General features: G+C 37.5%; 2 protein-coding genes and 1 long non-coding RNA gene across 4 annotated transcripts in view; 1 reads left to right on the top strand and 2 right to left on the bottom strand.

The window, feature by feature from the left end:
* LOC141523688 (cell division cycle 5-like protein) overlaps window positions 1-1,754 on the bottom strand; it is a 53,813-nt gene extending 52,059 nt beyond the window's left edge. Inside the window, exon 1 of one of the 2 annotated variants that reach the window (XM_074237072.1) lies at window positions 1,539-1,754. In XM_074237072.1, coding sequence (XP_074093173.1) covers window positions 1,539-1,583 — 45 coding nt within the window. In that variant the 5' untranslated portion in view covers window positions 1,584-1,754. The remainder of the gene's footprint in view (window positions 1-1,538) is intronic. The other variant, XM_074237071.1, reaches the window with a different exon arrangement.
* Window positions 1,525-22,100, top strand: LOC141523690 (uncharacterized). Its single transcript, XR_012478557.1, has 3 exons — window positions 1,525-1,980; window positions 19,278-19,369; window positions 21,903-22,100. It is a non-coding gene; the product is annotated as an uncharacterized LOC141523690 (long non-coding RNA).
* LOC141523686 (cell division cycle 5-like protein) overlaps window positions 15,772-23,170 on the bottom strand; it is a 39,880-nt gene continuing 32,481 nt past the window's right edge. The window contains exons 15-16 of the mRNA XM_074237070.1: window positions 17,302-17,514; window positions 15,772-16,395 (exon numbers count right to left, since the gene is read on the bottom strand). Of these exons, the coding sequence (XP_074093171.1) occupies window positions 16,291-16,395; window positions 17,302-17,514 (318 nt within the window). The 3' untranslated portion in view covers window positions 15,772-16,290. The remainder of the gene's footprint in view (window positions 16,396-17,301; window positions 17,515-23,170) is intronic.

The following is a 23,170-nucleotide window of genomic DNA, read 5'->3' as shown; positions in this document are numbered from 1 at the left end:
GCAATGATATGGAAGGGGGGAAGGCAAGGGGAAATGAGGGAATCTTTGCTCTCATCACAGGTGGCTAAGAGAGGAAACAGCATATATACTCAATGGGGTATAGACATCTGGAGTAAGAAAGGGGGGGCAGGGGGAAGGGGTAGGGATGTGAATGAAGGAGAGGATGGACCATGGGGGTAGAGTGGTCAGATATAACACATTTTCTTTTTTACTTCTTGCAAGGGGCTGGGATTGGGAGGCCTGTCCAGGACCATAGGGCCAGGTAGATGCTGGGCCTAAGGAGTGGTATGGGGGTTCGGGGCCTCTTGGCCCCAGAGCCGGGGATCTGTCTGCCGCGCCACTCAGCTGCCCTACAGCAGAGTCAGTGAAAGGAGAGAGAAAATATAGTACATGGTAGTGGAGAAATACGAAAGGAGGGAGTTGCAATCAGCAATGGCAATGGTGGAAAAATATGGAAGTAACTTTTGTGATGGACTTATCATAAAGAATGTGATCCACCCGTGACAGAGTTGGTGGTGTTGGAACACAGACTGAAGCACATTTATTATTATTATCATTATCATCATTATTATTATTATTATTATTATTTGGAGGGGTGCAGGGCAGATGGGGCTGGGTGGCCTGCCTGGGGCTGCATAGCCGGGTGATCATTGGGTGTCTGAGGCCGGATTCAAACCCGGGTGCTCCTGACTCAAGGGCCAGTGCTCTGTCCCCCACCCAGCCGCCCCTACTATTATTACTATTTTATTTTGGGTCTTTTTCTTTTTTTTGGTTTTTGCAGGGCAGTGGGGTTGGGGTGGCTCGCATGACACGCGGCTGGGTGATTGTCGGGTATACGGGGCTGGATGTGGGCTCGGGTGCTCCTGGCTGCAGGGCTGGGGCTCCGTCCACTGTGCCACCTGGACATACCTACAATTATTACTATTATTTTTTTAATTTTAATTTTAATTTTTCTCTCCCCTTTACTTTAGCGCTCAAGCAAGTCTATCATTTTTTAGGGAAGGGGGCATTTTATTTACTCTTAAACAAGAATATTTTATTAATGTATAAAAAACATTATTTGTACAAAATGAGAATAAATGTTAAATAAAGAAAAAAAGGGCACTGGGTCCTTGGGAGGCACTGGTTCCAGCTCTGCCAAGGCTGGATGGGCACTGTCCAGTCCGGGCCTCGGGCTCCTCGCCGGATTCCGCGGCCTGTCTCTGAGTCGGGGCCCTCTGCTGCGGCGGGCACCCCTCCATGCCAGGCACCCGGGCCCTCCGGTGCCCACGAGGCTTCCTGAAGCGGCGTCCCCGGAGCCGGGCTCTGCGGAGGGCACAGACGGGCCGGGGCGCCTCCAGCTGTCCGGTCAGCCCGGGATCAGCGGGCGCGGGGAGGCAGGCGGAGGCGGGGGCCGCGGCAGGAGGAGCCGGCCTGGAGCCCCCGAGCTCCCGCCCGCCTTCACGCGCCCCCCGCCCCGGCGGCGGCTTCCAGAGCGGGCGGCGCGTGCGCACCGGCCACCGCCGGGGGCCGCAGAACTGACAGGCGGCGGGACTCACCTCCGTGTTCCTCCATACTCCCCCCTTGATCATAATCCGAGGCATCTTGGCGGAAGGCGGGGCGGCTCGGCAATGCGCCGAGGGGACCGAGAGGACGAGGACACGGCGCGGCGGGCCCCGGACTCAGAGCCGACCCTTCCTCCCAGCGCGGCGGCAGGCTTCGGAATGGTCTGCGCAGGCGCACAAAGGAGGTCAGTCGCGCGAGAGTGCCGGGCCGCGAGGAGGAGCCCAAACGAGGCCGATTCCCGACGGTGCGCGCTGGGTGGCACGCATGCGCACACAAAGCCCTAAAAAGCCTCGCTCGCGCGTCGATCTGCAGTTGCGTCGATGGAAGGGGGCGGGGGAGAGGCCCGGATGTTCATAGCGCCTCCCGCCGGCGGGAGGTGCGTCTGTTCATGGGTTAAAGCTTGGTAGAGAACTTCGTGACCTTCTATTCAATTCAGTAAGTATTCATTAGGAACCCGTAAGGGGTGCGGACTGCCCGGTGTGGCTCCGAGGCCCAGACCCAAGAGCTGGAAGGTGCTTCCGAGGCCACCCAGGCTCCTCGTCTTTCTCCCAGCCCCGCCCACAACACCCCCACTAAAAGATTCAGTGTTTTTTTCCCCCAAATGTCATGGAAGAAGGGGCAGTGGGTGGTGGGGGAGAGCTCTCTTCTATTGCTTCATAAGAGGTGGAAGAATTTTGTTGCAAGGTTGTTTCCCCCTCCCCCCCGTTATATTTTTGTTCGTATTGATCCTGGGAATTATAGGCACGGGGAAATATAATAATTGGAAACAAATTGTGTAATCATGTTCTGCACTGTTAAAATCCTATAATCACATATGTTGGGCACTGATCCTCCTCACACTGTTAAAAACACTTCCTCTTGACCTTTACTTTGACCCCGGCCTTGAGGTCACCAGCCAGGGTCAAGGTAGCTGGGAGATCACAAGTGAGTCACATGAAAACCAGAGGGAGATATTTAAGGAGGTCCTGGAGCTTTTCTTGCCCTCTCTTCTCATTTACTCTTCTAATTTTATGATCTTTAACTTGATGAACATTAATTCTTTTTTAACCTTTATGGTCTCCAACCTTCCGATGTTTGAGTTCAATCAGCTGGCCTGCCTGGTTGAAGGGCTGCACCCAAAAGTTAGCTCTCATTTTCCTTTGTGCTGTAACGACTTTAATAAATCTGTTTTTTCTTGTACAACTGCACTAGAGGGTCAGAGTCCTGAGTTCATCACTGGACACTATTGAATCCCCCCCCCACAACAATATATTTCAATTAACTGCTTTATTATTTTTATTTATGGTGTTTTTCTTGATCAATGACTGGAATCTTAGTCAATAAACATTTATTGTTTATAGAATATAAGTATTCTTATGATTATGTTTATTTTTATAAATAATATTAGAGAATATTTATTATTTATAAAATAGAAAAAAAGAAGTAAAAGACAGTCCCTGCCTCTCAAAGAGTCACAAGCTAATGGAAACAATAAGGAAACAAATATGTACAAGGAAAATAGGAAATCATTAAAAGAGGGAAAATACTAAAATTAAGAGGGATTAGAAAAGATTTTCTGTAAAAGATAAGAGTCTGCACTAGATTGGGGCTGAAACCAAGAATATAGTTCTTTTAATCTTGGCATAGCATGGTGAGCTTCAGGATGACAAAGAGGATAGCTGTTGACAAAACTACAAAAAATTAAAAATTTAAAAAAATTTTTTTAAAAACTACAAGGATTTGGGAACTAAGTAGAGCAGCAATTATCCACTGCCTTCCACTGGAAGGACCAGGGCTGCAAAACAATTTATTGCTATCTCTGCCAGTTTAGTGAGTGGCCCCTCACCCCCAGCAACCTCTCCTTCTTTCAGTCTTGCATCTCTGGAATCAGGGCTACTAAGGAATGACTTCCAAACTTGGCTCCCTCCTTCACCCATTGCCTTCTCTCCACTTCCTCCTTCCATTCACTGATCCTGGAGCCTTCCTGGACCTTCCTTCCCCTTGATTCTCACCATGAAGGCTCTTCTGGGTAGACAACTGGATCCCCAGGTTCTTCTTAGTTCTCTAGTGGTTAGAAACATGGACTCTGGAATCAGGAAGTCCTGAGTTCTAATCCATCCTAAGTCACTTAACACTTACTAGCTGCATGACCCTGGGCAAGTCACTTAACCCTGATTGCATCACATCCAGGGCCATCTCCAGTCATCCTGGTTCATGTCTAGCCATTGGCTACTTGGAAAAGAAAGTGAGACTGGTGACTTAGCACACTTACTTGTCTTGGCATCACCTCCCGGATGCCATGGTCTTCTTTGAGAATGAAGAACAAACATCATCATCATCATCACAGAAAGCTTAGCCTGAGATGGAACTGAACTACATCACACCAAGAGCATCCATAAATACAACTGACTGGAAGAAAACAGCCAAAAAACAGGACATATTTGTCAGCATTTCTCTACAAATCTATTTTAATCATTAGTGACAAAGGCACCACTGAATTCCAACCCTGACTTGCCACGTGAAGAGGATGAATTGCACTTCAAAAAGAAAAGCTGGGAATAGTAGCTGGCCTAGATTTGATACATTCCAAATACATTATTAAATATTAGAGGAGAATGGAAGGAAATACCTTTCACAACTATGACTTAAGGAAAAGTCTTAACCAAACAAGGGATAGAAGTGATCATAAAACAGATCATTTAAATTACCCAAAATTAAAAAGCTTTTGCAGAAACAAAATTAATACAGCCAGAGTAAGATAAGAAATTATCAAGAGGGAGAAAAAAATCTTGCATCAAATATTTACAATAAAATTGTTAAAACCAAGATATGAGGTGAATGGACCCAAAACTACAAAGAACTGTTACCTAAGAGATAAGTGGACAAAGAATATAACCAAAAGAAAAAATGCAAACCATCCACAATCCTATGAAAGAATGAATCAAGTAATTAATAAGAAGTACAAATTAAATAATTCTGAAACTTCCTTCTATATCCCCTCAAAATGACAAAGATTATATAAAATAGAAATAGTCAATGTTGGAGACAATATGTCTCATAAGAATAACAACAAAAAGTCATAAAACTTTCTACATTTGCCCCCAATAATCCCCCTATGGTTGGGTATTTACTCTGAAGAAGAGCAAAAACCAAAGGGTTCCATATATATCAAAATATTCATGGCAGCACTTTTTCTAATAGAAAAAAAACCCTAGAAACTAGAAAATGGATGTCCACTCACTAAAGAAAAACTAAACGGGTTATAATATATGTATGCAAGGAGACTTCTGTAAGGAGATATGAAGATGAATTCAGAAAAGTTTGAGAAAACTTGTATGAACTGTTACAAAGTAGATTATGTCTAAAGTAGTCAGAGGCAGCTTGTGGGGCAGTGGATAGAGCACCAGCTCTGGAGTACAGGGGACCTGAGTTCAAATCCAGCCTTAGACACTTAATAATTGCCTAGCTATGTGACTTTGTACAAATCAGTCTTAACCCCATTGCCATAGATAAAAATTTTTTTAAAAGAAGTCTAAAATAGTCAAGGAGGAGGTCTATGGGAGTATACAATTAATTGCCTGGTCCTCAGAAGCAGTAAGGAGGTATCGTGTCAGTCACCACTACCTCCATCCTCTACCTTATATAGGCATTGCTCAATTTATTATACTTCAAAGATACTGCATTTTTTGGAAGTTTATGGCAGCCCTGTGTCAATCAGTGTCATTTTCCCAATTGCATATTCTCACATCATTTCTCTCTGTCATATTTTGTCAATTTTTGCAAACTTTTTCAATATTATTGTACTATTGTAGAATCATTGTATCAACTCCCATTGTGTTCTGTGAAACCTTTCTGGGATTTCAACAAGCCAGCATCTAATCAAACTCATTTAGGGCTTTTTGTCTGAATCAGAAATCAATCCCCACCTAAAATCTTAAGAGTGAAAAATTTTGACAATGACATAATATTTGACCAAGCATACTTTGAGCTAATCTAATAATGAATCTAAAATAGAAGAGTTGTATATGTATTTCCTTGTCCTGTAAATGTAAAATTAAGTGTATGTTTATATTATGAAACTTGATAACCAAATTAGGAAAATGACTTCTTTTGTAATTTGGATACTGGTTAGGTTGTTAAGTTATAAATTCTGTTGTTAAAGAGTTGTCTAAAAGTTTTTTTATTAAGTGTATTTTATTTCATTAGGATTATAATAATGGTTTCAAAACTTTTTTTCCTTGTTTTAGCTGATAAGATATTTGAGACTTATTATTTGATTGGTTATAAATTTGTTTCAGTTCTGCTAGCAGTATGATTTAAGTTCTATAAAGCTTCAACCTTGAGATTCAGAGATGGAAGGGTTAGTTTCACACCTACCTAGAATGGGAAAGTTTATGAATCATCTTATGTAAAGGAAGTACATTCTACCTAAATTTGTTTAGCTTTATTAAAGCTACATCTTAATTTGGTAGCAAAGTCATTTTCTGGAATTATGGATATATCCAATACTTGTCTTTTAAAAGTGCCCCTCAACCACACTGGGATTAGCAAGCCTTTCATTTTAAGAACAGAGGGGACTGACTCTGAAAGGCTTCATGTAGAATAGGCATAGGGAGCCTTTTCTCTGCCAAGGGCCATTTGGATATTTATAACATCATTCAATGGCTATATTTGTTCAAATATTTAATTAATTCACCCCTAAAAAGTCCCCAGATTTATTGAATTTCTATGCCTTGACAATGCCAGACTAATACAGCCTGTAGGCCAGAAGTTCCCTAACCCTGAAGTAGAAGGTGGTATCTGACCTGAATTTTGAAGGAAATGAATAATCCTATGAGCTGAAGGTAAGGAAGGCCAGGTATAGAAGGCAGCCAGTACAAATTCTTAAGAACAGGAGTGGAGCACCATGTGTGAGTAACAACGGGAAGACTATTTTATCTGGATTGTAGACTTTGGAAAGGTCAGTAACTGAAAATGAGACCTGAAAGATAGATTAGGACTAGATTGTGAAGCACTTTAAAAGTAAAAGAAGGCAGATTATATGTGATCCTAGAGGCACTGGAATGAGTATCTTGAGAAGGGAAGTGGTACTTCAGGAAAATCACATCAGTTGTGTGTTTAATGGATTGAAGTGGAGGGAAGCTGAAGAAAGTACTAAGGGGTCATAGCAGTAGTTCAGCCAAGAGGTGATGAGGGTTTAAATTAAGATGTTGGTTGAGGAATGAGTAAAGAATAGCGACACAGAGGATGTTTGTTCATGTTAATTTTCAGTCTGGGTCCCTACCTGAAAAAATCGAAAAATATTGAAGAAGAGTAGGAGGAGAAGGAGATGGGGAGAAGGAAGAAGGGAAGGAGGAGGAGAAAGAGGGAAGAAAGATGATGGTAAAGATTAAGAAGTTCAGTGAAGAGGAAACCTTTAGAAACTAGTCATAAGAACTACAACTTTAAGAGAAAAAACATTTTCTGTGACCACTAGATGGCACACTGAATCTTTTAAAATGATCTGCAGGACTCATGTTTGTGGATCATCTTTCACCCACTGGCTCTGCTACCTACATATGTATGTATATGTATACCAGATCCTTATGACATTGAAAGTCATATATGGGGGTGGCTAGGTGGCACAGTGGATAAAGCACCGGCCCTGGAGTCAGGAGGGTTCAAATCCGGTCTCAAATACTTAATAATTGCCTAGCTGTGTGGCCTTGGGCAAGCCACTTAACCCATTGCCTTGCAAAAAAAAAAGCCCTAAAAAAAAAAAAGACATTCACTTAATTTACCTGCTGGAACAACCTTTAATCTGCCTACTCAAAGTGGCATGACCCATGGCAATTTACAACAGAGATGGCAGGGTGTAACTACAGCCAGAACACAGGGAGATGAGTTGCCCCCCTTTAAAGGAAACATGGTTTCTATATAGAGTGAAGCATTTCATCTTGTCCCAAGCATTTTTCAGTCTGATGCTCATTCTTTAACCCTCATAATTCCTGCAACAGGAAAACCTATGAGTCTAGTGAGAACAAATTAACAGTCAGTCCATCAGTTAACAAGCATTAAGTGTCTAATATGTGCCAGGTACTATTATAGGTGCCAGAGGTACAAATATGGAAAATGAAACAATCCCTACTCTGAAGTATTCTACACTGTTCTGTACTTTGAGTAGACAAGTATAGAACTGTTCTGAATTCAGGTTACCTGCCCAAGCCATCTAAACTGTATTTTGCATGGAATCATCACAAAAGCATGGGGGAAAAAAAGGCAGCTGGTTGGTGTGCAGGATAGAACATCATCCCTGGAGTCAGGAGGATCTGAATTCAAATCTGTCCTCAGATACTTATTATCTGGGAAAGTCACTTAACTCCAATTACCTCAAAAAAAAATCAACTCTCTTTGAGGGCAAGGATTGTTTCCTTTTTGTCTCTATATCTTCAACACATGTCTTGCATGTAATATACAATTGATAAATATTTGCCAAATTGAATTGAATCTTTATCTTCAGTATCTAACCCCTCTCTCAAAGCACCAGGCCAGGATTTCCAACTATCTTCTGTAAATCCCTACACATATGTTACACAAGGATTCCTTACTCGACATATCCAAAACTGAACTTACCAGCATCTTGCTCACCATCACCTAACCTCTGATAAGCTCTGAGTTCAAATCTCACTTCTAAAGAACACTGACTTTAGAGTCAGTGTTAGAGTCAGAAGACATGAGATCACATCTCAACCTTGCCATCTGTGTGATCAACAAGTCACTGAACCTCTCTGAACCTCACTTTCCTCATCTGTTAAATGGGGGAGTTAAATGACTTTTAAAGTGCTATCATTAATATAGGACTTTAACATTTACAAAGAACTTTACAAATATTATCTCATTTGATCCACACAACTACCCTAAGGAGATAAAAAACCATATGATTCCCCACTTTACAGATGAGGAAACTGAGGCAGACAGCAATTAAGGGACTCATCCAGAATCATATAGCTAATAATTGTCTAAGGTAGGATTTGAACTGAGGTCTTCCCAACTCTAGGTTCAGTAATCTATCTATTATGTCACCCAGCTGCTGTCTTCAAAAATGCTACTTTTCCTGAATTTTGTATTTTAATTAAAGACTTCTAGTGACCTAGAATCAAAACTTCTGAAGCATCTTTCTTTTTTTCTTTCTAGGCAGTGTAGTACAGTAGAAAGAATACAGTGGTTTTCTTATCTTTAGGGAAAATGGCTTAACATTTTGGTTATACAATTTTTTTAAAAAATAAAATTTGGTAGTATAAGTTAAAGAAATTAAAATATTAAATAGCATAGTATCTTTAAAGTTGCTAGATATCAGTTGTCTCTTGTGGTGACAAAATATTAAGGAAAATCTTATTTCTTCTTAACAGTAGAAGCTTGCTAATGTCATGTAATTATGAATCCAAATTCATGCTCTGATTCTTATTAGTAGAACATGTAGAACGTGTTACTCAAGAATTGGTACTTTATAAACTGACACTAATAGATGCACATTGTTTGAAAATATTAACAAGAAAAACAGATTTGTAACAAAGTTGAAATAACCTAAAACATTTTGGTTTTCTATTATGTTATTTCTGAAAAAAAGTGTAACGAATTTGATACGTAATGAGAAAATAATTGCACCCTATAGGAGAAAAAAGAAATTTGAGGGGCAGCTAGGTGGCGCAGTGGATAAAGCACCGGCCTTGGAGTCAGGAGTGCCTGGGTTCAAATCCGGTCTCAGACACTTCATAATTATCTAGCTGTGTGGCCTTGGGCAAGCCACTTAACCCCATTTGCCTTGCAAAAAAAAAAAAAACCTAAAAAAAAGAAAAAAAAGAAATTTGAACCATTGTTGGTTTGTCACAAACGGTTTCATAGTACAGATTGAAAGAATGTTGTAATCTGGTACCAGGAATTGTGTAGGGTAGACCAAATAGAGCACTTACATGAGGATAAGGGAAAGATTGCTTCACTGGTCTCCTTTCCCTGGTGAAGAGGAGATTAATTTACATTATAATGGGAAAAGTACATGAGTTTGAGATTTTTGTTAAAATGCATAAAGTATAAAGTGTGGTATGAGTTTTAAGTTCTGTACTGTGAATGGTTTTCTTCAATTTAAACATTTTTTAAAATATCAACTTAAATGATGCTCTTTTCATAGAATAATTTTGCATCTACTTTTGCTATGCTTAGTGTTTATAATCTCTAAATTCATTTAAGTACATTTAAGGTGTTAGTCTGAGAATAAATGCAATTCATTTGTATTGAAGACACTGCTTCAGAAGGTTTCCTGAAAATACATCTTGTTACAGTGCAAAAAAAAAAAAAAGAAGAAAAGAAAGAATACAGTGATTGGAGTCAGATTCATGTCACCTTCTTGTTTTTCCGTCATGTCTGACTCTTTGTGAACCCCCCTTTGTGGTTTTCTTAGCAAAGATACTAGAATGGTTTGCCATTTCCTTTCTAGTTCATTTTTAAAGATGAGAAAACAGAAAAGTCAGGGGAAGTGACTTGCCCAGGGTCACACAGCTACCAAGTGTCTGAAGGCAAATTTATACTCAGTCCTGAATGGAGGACTGGCACTCTATACTCTGGGTCATTTAACTGCCATTAGCTGTCACCTTAAGAAAATCACCACCTTTCTGGGCCTTGGTTTCCTCATTTATGTTTGGACTAGATGACCTTTAAGGTCCTTTCCAGTTCTAAATCTAGGATGTAATTGATAAATTATTATGTTATTGATCTCTAAAATTACTTTTAAATTCATCAAACTACATCTCATCACTAAGATTCAGTCATTTGGAAAATAGTACCCCAAAGTTTAATTGAAAGTTTAGCAGATGAATGTGGAAATGGTAATAAAGCCTCATCAATAATAATGTATCTTACCCAACTAAAGCCTGATGAATCACAGCAGCATTCATTATGAGCTGAAAAGAACCTCAGAGATCATTTAGTCCAGACTCCTTATTTTGCAGATGAGAAAACTGAATTTTTGAGAAGTGAAATGATTTACTTAGGGTTGCACAAAATGGAAGAACTAGAATTTTAAAAAACAAACCATATAACTCAAAATTGAACACTTCTTTCATTATATTCTTCTGCCTTTGCAATAAAGATTGAAAAAATAAAAATTCAGTGGTAAATTCTGGGCCTACATAAATAATGTAAAAGAATATAACAAAACTCACTGATATTCTTTAGGCAGAGGTTCCAAAGGAATAAATGTATCTATTTTCTTTATATATAGAGTTCTGAAAACAATAAAAGGCAACCATAAAATTAGCAAAGATTGGCATTGTACTTAAATCAACATTTGTTTTCACTGAAACAGAGATGCTTTCTATTCAGTTGTGTTACTTTTCTTTTTCTTTTTTTTTTAATAAATGTAACCCAGGGTTCCAGCCTGGTACATTTACATAAGACTCTCTTAATGGACAGACTGAATATTTGATGCTCAGTGTTTGTTGTTCTTGCCTTAGTATACAAGGTGGTTCTAAGTTCTCTTTGAAGACCAGAAGATTTTGGGAAGGAGACATGTAGAAGAAACCAGGACTTCACTATGTCCCTAATTATTGGCTTACTAAACTAAAAATTGCTGGAAATTTCCCTTTAGTTGAACTAGAGTATTCTGTCTTTGTCTCTTGTTTCTCTCTCCCTCTGTCTCTCTGTCTCTCAAAGACACACACACATACACACACACACACACACACACACAAAACATCTTATTCCTCATTCATTTTCTATATTGTCTGGTATGATCTAATCTGTATAACTTCTCTGATTTCTATTTGCAATCTGCTTAGAATAGATTTACTATTCACTGTGATAGCCTTCTTGTAACTATCATTTGGTGCAAAGACAGTCAAACCTTTATACAGTCCTCTCCCCATTAAGGGATAGTGACTAGAGAAGCAACTTAAACTAAAATCAATTCTTTCTAAACTAATAATATTTAAGGAAGCAGGTAGGGATAATTCTAGTCTGATTTCCTGGCTTTGAGGAGGACTTCATTACTCCATTTTCCTGTTCCCCATCATGCAAGAATCAAAATTTCCATTTGAGTAAAAGAAATTCCAGATATCTCTTCCCTGCAAACTGCATTTATTCAAACCTATGTGGATATACATATAATCTACCTGCAAACATACACACATACACATAAGCCCCTTACATAAACAGAAATCATATGTGAATAATTTTTTAAAAAGCCAGTTTGCTGGTAAATAGAATAACTTCCACACAAGGAACATTGTACTAAATAACAGAATTTTTTATTTGGTTAATTTTGCTAGACTATTTCCCCTTTAGAAGTCTTTGTTATAAGAAGTGTCTGGGAATGGGTTGGGGAGAGGGAGATGGGGGAGGAAGTACATTCAGAAATGTAGGTAATTTATAAAGCATCTTTGAGGTACCACCCCACACCTATCAGGTTGGCCAATATGATCAGAAAGGACTATGTTCAATGTTGGAAGAGATGTGGGGAAATCTGGAACACTAGTACATTGTTGGTGGAGCTGTGAACTCATCCAGCTTTTCTGGAGAGCAATTTGGAATTATGCCCAAAAGGCAACAAAAATGTGCATACCCTTTGACCCAGCAATACCACTACTGGGTCTATACTCTAAAGAGATTATGGAAAAAGGTAAAAATATCACTTGTACAAAAATATTCATAGCAGCCCTGTTTGTGGTGGCAAAGAATTGGAAATTGAGTGAATGTCCATCAATTGGGGAATGGCTGAACAAATTGTGGTATATGTTCTATTGTTCTATTAGAAACCAGGAGAGATGGGATTTCAGAGAAGCCTGGAAAGACTTGCATGAATTGATGCTGAGCGTGATGAGCAGAACCAGAATATTGTACACCCTAACAGCAACATAGGGGTGATGATCAACCTTGATAGATTTGCTCATTCCATCAGTGCAATAATCAGGGACCGTTTTAGGGTACCTGCAATGGAGAATACCATCTGTATCCAAAGAAAAGAACCATGGAGTTTAAACAAAGACCAAAGACTATTACCTTCATTTTTTTTAAGTGTCTTATACACTTCATAATTTTGCTATCTCTAATATTTTATTTTCTTCTCAAGGATATGTTTTTTCTCTCAACACATTCAATTTTGATCAATATATGTAGCATGGAAACAAGGTAAAGATTATCAGACTGCCGGGGGGGGCACTAAGGGGAGGGAAGGGAAGCAAGGGAAAAAATTCAAAACCATACAAAAAATGGTAGAAACTACTATTGTATATAACGGAAAACAAATAAAATATTGATATAAAAAATGTAGGTAATTTAAAACCAAACTATTAATAATTTTTTTTTTTTTACAAGGCAATGGGGTTAAGTGATTTGCCCAAGCTCACACAGCTAGGTAATGAAGTGTCTCAGTCCAAATTTGAACTCAGGTCCTCCTAACTCCAGAGCCAATGCTTTATCCGCCCAATTTTTTTTTTAAAAACAGTGCCATACTTTTCTATGTTCTTCCAAAATAAATCCTCATTAATTTCCCCTTTTTTTTCACTTGTGATTAGCTGCATCTCTTTATTCTAATAGATTCGAGCTCAAGCTGGAGCTGGTGTTATTTGTAATAGAAATCAAACATCAATAACCTGTTTTGTCTAGAAATTTAAGGGACTTGGGGACAGGAATTGGGGTGGGGGGAGAAGGGCAGAGATTGATCATGGGAACAAAATATACTTATGTCCAAATGATAAGAAGCCACATATATCTTCAGTGATACATTAATATATTCTCAACATAATTATTTCATAGGATTCTTTCCCATCTTCCAATCCATATGAGAGCAACTTCCTCTACAATTTCGCTGACAAATGGTTATCTAGCTTCTGCTCTTCAGAAATTAGGAATGCACCCCACTTCTGAACAATGTTAATTGTTAAGATTTTGATTGCTAATTGAACTTGATCAGAGTCAAATAATGGAGTTTGTTTTTAATCTTTTTTGGTCTCCTTGCCTCATCTTTTCCAGCCCATCCTCCACTCAGCTGTCAAACTGAGGATTTTAATGTGACAGTCTGACTTCAATGAACTGATATTTGACAAATTCCAGTGACTTCCTATAACCTTCAGGTTAGGGTCAAATATAAACTCTCTTGTTTATCAATCAAAAAATACTTTCCTACCTTAGAGTCCTACCTATCTTTCTAGTCTTGTTACACTGGGATTCAGTAACTGGCCTCCTTGCTATTCCTTGAACAAGACATTCAAAATCCCAAAATCAATGGCTACTCTCATGCCTAGAATTCTCATCTGTACCTCCTAGCCTCCTTTTCCTGTCGTTTCAGTCATATCTGACTTTTTGTGACTCCATTTAGGATCTTCTTATCAAAAATACTTAGCATGGTTTGCAATTTCCTTCTCCAGCTCATTTTACAAATGAGGAAACTAAGGCAAACGGGGTTAACTCACTCACCCAGGGGTAACAAAGCTAGTAAGTAGCTGAGACTAGATTTGACCTCAGGTCATCCTTGACTGCAGACCCAGTGACTTCTCTGGCTTCCTTCAAACTCCAGCTTAAAGTCTCACCTTCTACAAGGTGCTTCTACAAGGAGTCTTTCCAGGTTTCTCCTAAAGTTTGAGCCCTCCCTCTTCCAATATCTCCTAAGTATTCTATCCCTATCTTGTTTGTGCCTGTTTGCATGTTGTTTCCCCTCATTAAGACTCCTTGAGAGTAGGATCTGTCTTTTATTTATCTTTGTATTCCTAGGAATGAATCCAGTGATGGACACAATTTAATAAATTATAATTGAATTTTTTTCTCATGATATTTTTATTAAAGATTTTGAGTTTTACAATTTTCCCCCCAATCTTGCTTCCCTCCCCCCACCCCCCATGGAAAGCACTCTTTGACTGAAGTTTTGATGATTACCTCCTCTCTCAAGAGTTTTGGACTGATAGCAAATACAAGACATTCCCCTATTCATAAAGGGCCCCTAGGTTCCTCTTGCCTCTTGGATCAAATACAAACTCTCAGATTCTCAGACTTCCCCTTGAAGCCTAGTAGGTTATCGTATATCTCTCCAACTGAAAAAAATTTTAAAAAATCAATTTGGGAAGTAAATTACTTCAATCTATTTAGATTGCAACTTATATCAGTCTTATGGTAATGCCTTAAACTTGCATTTAGTTTGCTAAAACATGTGACCTCATCTCTTAAGTTGAAATTGTACTCCAAGGCTGCCAACAATTTCTCAGCTGTTGAATTTGAAGCTTTTGTTCCTCAGTTCTCATTCTCTTTACTCTCTAGGCTGCTTTATCAGACATACCTTTTTAAAGTGCTCCTCAATCATCTTGGTTAAACTGTCCTCTATCTTTTGCCCTTAAGTGAAATGTACTTCCAGGCTGGTTCTCAGTAGTAAAAAAAATATGCATTTTACATTCCTATCACTTCCCTCTTCCATACACATGACAATCAAAACACCAAGGTAACTAGCACTTATTGAGGACCTACTATGTAATGAGTACTGCAGGTTCAAAGAAAGCCAAGCCAGTTACTGATCTTAAGGAGCTCACAGACTGATTAGAGTGGCATGTCATCTCATCTAACACTAGCATTATGGAGCACTGGGAAACACTTCCTACAGAAGTTGAGATTTGAAGGAAGACAGGGTAGAGATGAGAAAAAAAATTCAGACCTAGGGGACAGTTGAAAATGGAAGGATTCAGGAGACAGTGTTGTGTAAGAGGAACATCAAGGAGACCTGTGACACTGTATTATGAAATATGTGCAAGAAGGTAAGACTCTTATAAGACTAGAGAGTTTTAAAATCCAAATCGTTTTTCAGAACAACAGGACCTATTTAAATGCCCCTAGCAGTGCTCTGGTGTTTCTGCTTTCCCATACACTCTCAGATAGTTGCTCTCTTCACCTTTTCTTGACATCTTTTCTGATCTGCTACGTAGAACTGTTTTAATCTGCTGGAGAATGGGGCTTGTTCTCCATCTGCTTCCCCTTCTCCAGTCTCCTCTGATCATCTTCAGTCCCCATGCAAAGATCATTTCTGCACAGATGACAGCCACTTCTAGGAATCCAGCCTTAATCTCTGTCCTGAAATCCACTTCCACTTTACCTGGGCATCACATTGGTATCTCAAGTTTAATATGTCAAAAACACAACTCATCATCATTCCCCCTTACACCTCCTCTCTCCCCATTTCTGTTGGAACCAGGTTTATAAACTTGAATCCCCCCCCCCCACTTACCCCTCTTTCAGAAATATCCAATATCCATCTTATTGATCTAGCTCCACAACTTCTCTCTCCCATTTGTCACCTTTTTCTCTGTGGCCTCCCCTCACCATACCACCTAGATATCGCACCAACTAGAATGACACAGAGTGTTTAATAAACATTATTTTACAAAATTAATGAGTATCTGCCAACAACACTGAAGGCATTCTCAAAAAATTTCTAGTTAATTTTTATTTAAGAATTGATTCACAGGCAACACATTTAAGAACACTTTAAAAATGAGAAAAATATGGTTTGTAAAGGTTAAAATGAACATGACATCACTTAAAGAATAATGATTCTCTTAATAAATTAACCTCTAAAAATTCTTGTGGAGTCAGTTTGTACAAAAAAAACACAAGGTGATGGAATCCATTTAAAACAAACAACAAATGAAATTCACAGATAAGAGACAAATGTTTTGATCAACATAAACATCGGCTTCATTCTTCCAGAAGATGAAAACCAGCATTGAACTCTTTCTATAACAAAATGCCAGTGATGTTTCAGTATTTTGACTTTAAAGTCTCTTTCTCCAGCAGCAAATCTGCATATCTTTGCTGAAGTTCCTTTTCTCTTTCTTGTTGTCGTTGGACATCTTCTTTAAGACACTTGGGAAAATAACAATGAGATAATTAAGTTTAAATTATCTTGGGAAATATTCAAAAGTATCATTCAAAATCAAATAATAGTCAATACAGTTGAATGTTATGACTTCAACAAAGGATAATAACAAATTTACAAAGGAAAAAACAAATTAATAATTGTTTGCTAAAATGCTAGTCTCACAAATAATTAAAGAAATTCATATTCCTCTGAATATTCAATCTGTCATTTTTTTTAAGTCCTTGTTTCATCAAATGTCTTTGAAGCGCTATCTCATACTCACAAAATGGAAGGAAGAAAAAGAAAGGGAAGAAGGGGATGACAGGAAAGATGGAAGAGAAAGAAATGTTAATTTCTGAAAGATTTTTATAGCAATATTATTTATGAATGCCAAAATAATCCAGTGTCCAATAAGGGAATGGCTAGATAAATTGTGATTTATTAATATAACAGAGTACTAGGGACAACTAGGTGGTGCAGTGGATAAAACACCGGCGCTGGAGTCAGGAGGACTTGAGTTCAAATCTGGCCTCAGACAATAATAATTGCCTAGCTGTGTGACCTTAGGCAAGTCACATTGACTTAAAATTTTTAAAAAATATATAACAGAATACCAAAAGAGATGTGAAAAATATAGAGGAAATGTGGAAAGACATCTAAAGAATAATGCAAAGCAAAAAAGTTGAACAGAATATACATTAACCACTCATTTAAAAGGAAAAGTGAACAGAAATAAACGGGCAAGGAAAGCTGACAGAGCCTCAGAATACCAGGTTGTTAAGGAAACTTTATGGGCTAATATTTATTTCCTCAAATGTAGATAGCTGTAACAAAAGTTTAATTTGTTTCATTACTCTTTAATATTAAGGTAATAATAATAATGAAATGGTCCCTGGATAGAACAATATTACCTCCAGCCTCCTTGGAATTGCCGAATCCTCATGTTTCTTTAACTCCTCAAAAGTACGCAGCTCTAAGTGAGCTTGCTCTATTTGGTCCCATAAATCATTCAACTGTTTCATGAGTCCCATTGCTCGAGACTGGTAGCCACCAAGCAAAATTTTCATCTTCTTTTCCATTTTTGCAGCTCTCTTAGCTTCAGTGGTCATATGACCCCTATTTATCTGAAAAGAGACCATCATATCAATTTCTGAGAATATCAGACTAGGAAGGTCATGGAAATCACTCAGTCTTAGGCAGTAGAGGGATTCAAATTAATGACCATTTTAAATATATAGAGATATACCAAAAGGGTAGTTTAATATTTCATGCATTTAATACTCAATTAAGAACAATAAGAGGGGCAGCTAGGTGGTACAGTGAATAGAGCACTGGCCCTGGAGTCAGGGGGGGGTATGAGTTTAAATCCAGCCTCAGACACTTAATAATGACCTAGCTGTGTGACCCTGGGCAAGTCACTTAACCCCATTACCTTGCCAAAAAAAAAACCAAGAACAATAAAAGAGGCACACAAAACTAGATTATGTTATATCATTCACAGTAAACAAATGTATCCTTCTGGAGCAAAAGCAGCTCATGACTATAGCAGTCAATATTGGAACACATGCAGAACCAAAAAAAAAGTTTTATTTATCTTTGTATTCCTAGGAATGAATCCAGTAATGGACACAAAGTTTTAATAAATTATAATTGAATTTTGATGATTACCTTCTCTCTCAAGAGTTTTGTACTGATAGCAAATAAAAGACATTCCCCTATTCATAAAGGGCCCCTAGGTTCCTCTTGCCTCTAGGATCAAATACAAACTTTCATATTCTCAGATTTCCCCTTGAAGCCTAGTAGGTTATCATATATCTCTCCAACTGATATAAAAAAAAAATCAAATTATCTATTCTTTTTTTCTTCTACTTCCATGGCTTCTGAAATGGGCAATAAGATAACCTTTGAAATTTATATTTCTATTGGTTCATTGTGTCCTGGCTTCCTATTGATTTCACCATTCAGCAATTGCACCATTCAGTGCCTCATAATATCTTGGGGAAATTTTGAATGTAATACAAACCAAAAATAGATGACAGCTTGTCACCTCTTGGTTGTTGGAACTTTTTCTCTTTACCTTATAAGTTTGTTTACCAAAATAACAAAAAGGAGGGAATTAAAATATAGTATTTCATCAAAGATATAATGAGTTTTAAGAAATGAATAAATAAATATTACATAGTTCTGTTAATTTTTTTTCACCTGTGGACAGAATGAACATTACTACGGGCACAAAGAAAATACTGTTGCATAGATGAACATTAAAAAAGGTTAAGAGGGGGCAGCTAGGTGGCATAGTGGATAAAGCACCGGCCCTCGAGTCAGGAGTACCTGGGTTCAAATCCGGTCTCAGACACTTAATAATTACCTAGCCATGTGGCCTTGGGCAAGCCACTTAACCCCGTTTGCCTTGCAAAAAAAAAAAATCTAAAAAAGGTTAAGAAATGTGAATTTATAATTTCCACATTGAGAACTGCCCAGGCACCCACCTTGGAGAGAACCCTGATTATAAATGTCATTTTAATAACTGATTCACTGAACTCAACATAAAATTAGGTTTCAGTTCTACTGAATCAGTGCAAATCAGCTAAATCATACTACTGATCTTAGATCCATACTAGATTTCCTCATCCATGGAAGTTTACTATTAAATTTTAAATAATCTTATTATGACTTTACAATTTACCATGATATAGACAATGCATAGAGTTTTAGGGGATCCATATATGAACATTTTCTCAGTCAGGTAACAATGCTCTTCTAAAAAAAAGACCTTTCTGCTGATATTCTATAACATATTCAGTTACAATAATCTACTCAAGACACCTATTTCTAAAGAGTACTCTGAACTATGGATTTATTCATAATATTCTCACTTCCTAACCAGGTTTCTAGGTTACTAAGAGAATGGTCTTATTACTGATAAGAAGTTACCAAAGGTGAAGGTATTGAAGACATCAACAACCTCTCAAATAACAAGTAAGTTAAAAATCACCCGTCAATTGTTTGACATTACAAAATTTGTTATTCCTTGACTTGAGAGAAAAAAAAGTAGATTAAACTGAATTTTTTTTTTACCAAAAAAGTCTATATTTCTTTTATCACAGGCTTACTGGAATGATTAAATAATCAAGATGTGTCTATAAAAATAAAAAAAGTTTTGACCACCAAGATTTTTACACTCCCAGATAAATGTTGTTCACTTCAAAGTTCCATCACTTATTCCAATAAAAATATTTTTATCCACACAAATTATTTTAGTTTGTATTTTATTTTGGAGGCAATCTGTTGAAGCTTCCTGGGCAACAGAGCAGCACAGTCAGACCTGGCCTTTAAGAATATAAGCTATTCTATTTCTGATGCCACTCTAAAAGGTCCAAACATAACTCAATGAGAGAATTATTATTTTGGACAAATTGTTTTCTATCAGAAACTTTAAAAATTCACACTTGATTTTTTCCCTTCATTTCTTTTACCCTCTACTCATTCTTCATCCTAGAATGGAGGATGTTATGCAACTAACAGGCAGAAAAAGGGGACATTATTACAAGTTTGCAGAATGATGTATAAAAATGAGTATAAAAAACAGGGGGAGTAAGGGTGGGTTGCTTAGCAGCACCTGTGTCAGATATTAATATGCCTGAATAATAGGTAAACTATTTTTTATAAGTGAACACCATGACAAAAGGTCTTTGTATTTTGAAACTATATGAGATGGTCCACAGTATGTTACAACATATTTTCTACAACGAATACCATACAAATGTTTTCTATTGTGCCTGTCAACAACTCTCTCACTTTAGTAGTTTTGTGAACTGTGTATTCCACTAAAGGCAAAGATGTGTCTATTTTAAAACATATGAAACTATCATTTGCTTCAGGGGTTAACCAAAATTTAAAATGTGTTTTACATATTGTATATATTAAGTTACTTCTCCAGTTCATTATACAGATTAGGAAAGTGAGGAAAACAGATTACATGACTTGCCCAGAGTAACAGAGTTACTAATAAGTGTGGGGCTAGATTTGAACTCAGGTATTCCAGACCCAGACCCAGACCCAGGTCTCTATCCACTTGCCCATATAATCCAAATAATACCCCCTATTTCCATAACCAATGTCATTTTGAAAAAACATTCACAATATATTATCACCAAACCTCATCACAAGGGGACTGCTAGCTAGTCTTTGAATGGCATGTGGCTCTGGGGAAGCTGAATGGAATAAATGCCTAATGCTCTATACTTGGCAAAAATTTTAAATAAAACAAAAACACTAGGAAACAAACGCCAGTTCTAAGCAAAAAGAAGTTCTGATGAGCATGAAATATTCCAGAGTTTTTTTTTTTAAAATGATATTTGAAAAATTATCTGGGTACTCAAAACCAGAGATAATGCTGCCACTAGCATAAAAAAGTCCGAAAATCTTCACTGTAGTATTCAACATAGTGACCTAAATGCAATCTTTTCTATGGAACTAACTGTTCCCATGTATCTTCATTTGTAAAACAAGGAGGTTGGACTATTGGCTTCTAAGGTGCACCCAGGCTCTAATTCTCTTTTATAATCTATGTTAATGTGCTCCAAAATGTCTTCCCATAACCACTAAATATTTAGTGTCGGTAGACCCATTTCCCCTGGCTTTGTAAAAAGAGAATGACTAAGGGTAATCATTATAAATATCAACTGTTAAGACTGTCCTATACAACCAGGGCTATTTGCACCACCACCAACACCATTCAGTAGACTCAGGTTGCTGTGGTTTGGGTATATTGTTCCTGTTTTTTCAAGCCTCCTTAGCTCCTAATTGATATCAGCATGACTTGTCAGTTGGTAGAAACAATACAAGTCTGTTCTTGGCACTGTAAAGAGAAGTCATTATAGTTTTTATTCTGCTACCAAGGAAAAATCAACCTTGAATGTCAACCCTCATTCTTCCCAAGTCAAATGTCTCAACTTCCAAAAATAAAACCTTTAACTCACATACAAAAACAAAAAAATAATAATGTGCACAACAATTTTTTTTAAATAGAGGGAGTTAGAAAGAAAGTCTGAGTGCATCATCTTCTCACCTGTCTAAAGAGATTCTGAAGTCATAAACTCACTTCATTATTAGTTCCTCTACCTCAGAAGCATAGTTTCTGATGAAATAATTAATTCATTACATCCAGCTCTGATCCTACACCAGACATGTCAAGCTCACCATCTGGCTGCAAAACTCTTCAGTGCCAGAACCACATTAAAATATAATTGGAGGGGCGGCTAGGTGGCGTAGTGGATAAAGCACCAGCCTTGGAGTCAGGAGTACCTGGGTTCAAATCTGGTCTCAGACACTTAATAATTACCTAGCTGTGTGGCCTTGGGTAAGCCATTTAATCCCATTTGCCTTGCCAAAAACCTAAAAAAATAATAATAATAATAACAAAATATATATATATATATAATTGGAGTTTAACAAAATAAATAAAAATATATAAAAATTTAATTTGTTAATTTGTATTTTTCTAATTCAGTATGCAACTGCAAGGGATCTATTTCTATTACAATTTGACACCAATGATCTTCACTTCAAATTGAGAGTTTCATGGACATTCCTTCATCTGCAAGTAAACCTGTATTGTGAATCATAATCACATTTGAATGCTTACGTATTACCAAAATATTTGTTACTTCATTTTAACTAAAATACAAATAAACATTCTAAAATCAAATATATAACTTCTGGATTGACTGTACTGTGATCAGTTTCATAGTAAATTAGTTTGCAAGAACTGTACAATTCTTGGCCATCTTATTCAGAGCCATCATCACCTCAAACACTTAAGAGTACACATTCATTAAAAGCCAAATTCAATGAAAGTTTATCATTAGAGAAAGAGAGAGAAAGAAACAGAGAGAAGGGCAAAAGGAAAGAGAAGGAGTAGGAAGGAATGCATGGGTGCACATACAACATTTGTCTATAGAGCAAATCTGGGTTCCTGTTCCTCAGTGTGTCCTTTATACTGGTCCTCCTACTTAAGTCTCCCAATCTGTTCAGGAAAGATCCATAGAAAAAGGTCCCTAGGTCTCTTGACACAGCAGTTTCCATGAGCACTAAGCAAAGAAAATCTCACACTGACCCATTCATGCAAGAGGAAAACTTGGGGCTTCACTAAATAATGTTAAAGAGAACTCTCACGCTCAAGAACTGTTCATGAGTAAGATATTTAATAATCCCCAAATCACCAATGATTTCAATAATTTCTAAACTATTAGTTTCCATTTAAGGGCAAAAATTACAACAAATTGAGTTTGAGCTTTTTAAAATCTCTGGTTCAAAACACTAGGCTATGTATTCCAAGAAAATACAAAAATAATTTATAAAAGGTAAATTTTAAAAGGAAGAAAAATAAAGTGGTCAAATAAAAGGAAAAGCAAATTTAAGAGTCAATTTCAAAATTTTTTTCATTATCTTTCTATTTTATTAAAACAAAGAGAAACCTGGGTATTTTGTATTTTCTATGTAATACCTAACTTACTATATGGAAAATCATGTCAAACTGAGAAGCAATAAAGGGAAAAAATTCAAGAAACTCAACTTTACTAAATAAATACAAATCGCATGACACAAACTACATTAAGACTCTTTATTGCATCTTACTATCAATGTTGCTACACTAAGGATATCAGTGTGCCAGGTCTTAACAGATTACAAAAGTGGCAATTGGTCTTTACAAGAATGACTCTACTCAGCACGCCATGAAGTTAACTACCTAAACACTTTCTCTAATTTTCAACTGTT

The sequence above is a fragment of the Macrotis lagotis genome, chromosome 5 (assembly GCF_037893015.1).
Source record: "Macrotis lagotis isolate mMagLag1 chromosome 5, bilby.v1.9.chrom.fasta, whole genome shotgun sequence".
Classification (NCBI taxonomy): Eukaryota; Metazoa; Chordata; class Mammalia; order Peramelemorphia; family Peramelidae; genus Macrotis; species Macrotis lagotis.
The sequence above is the reverse complement of the archived record's forward strand: the minus strand, read 5'-3'. Positions and strand labels throughout refer to the sequence as shown.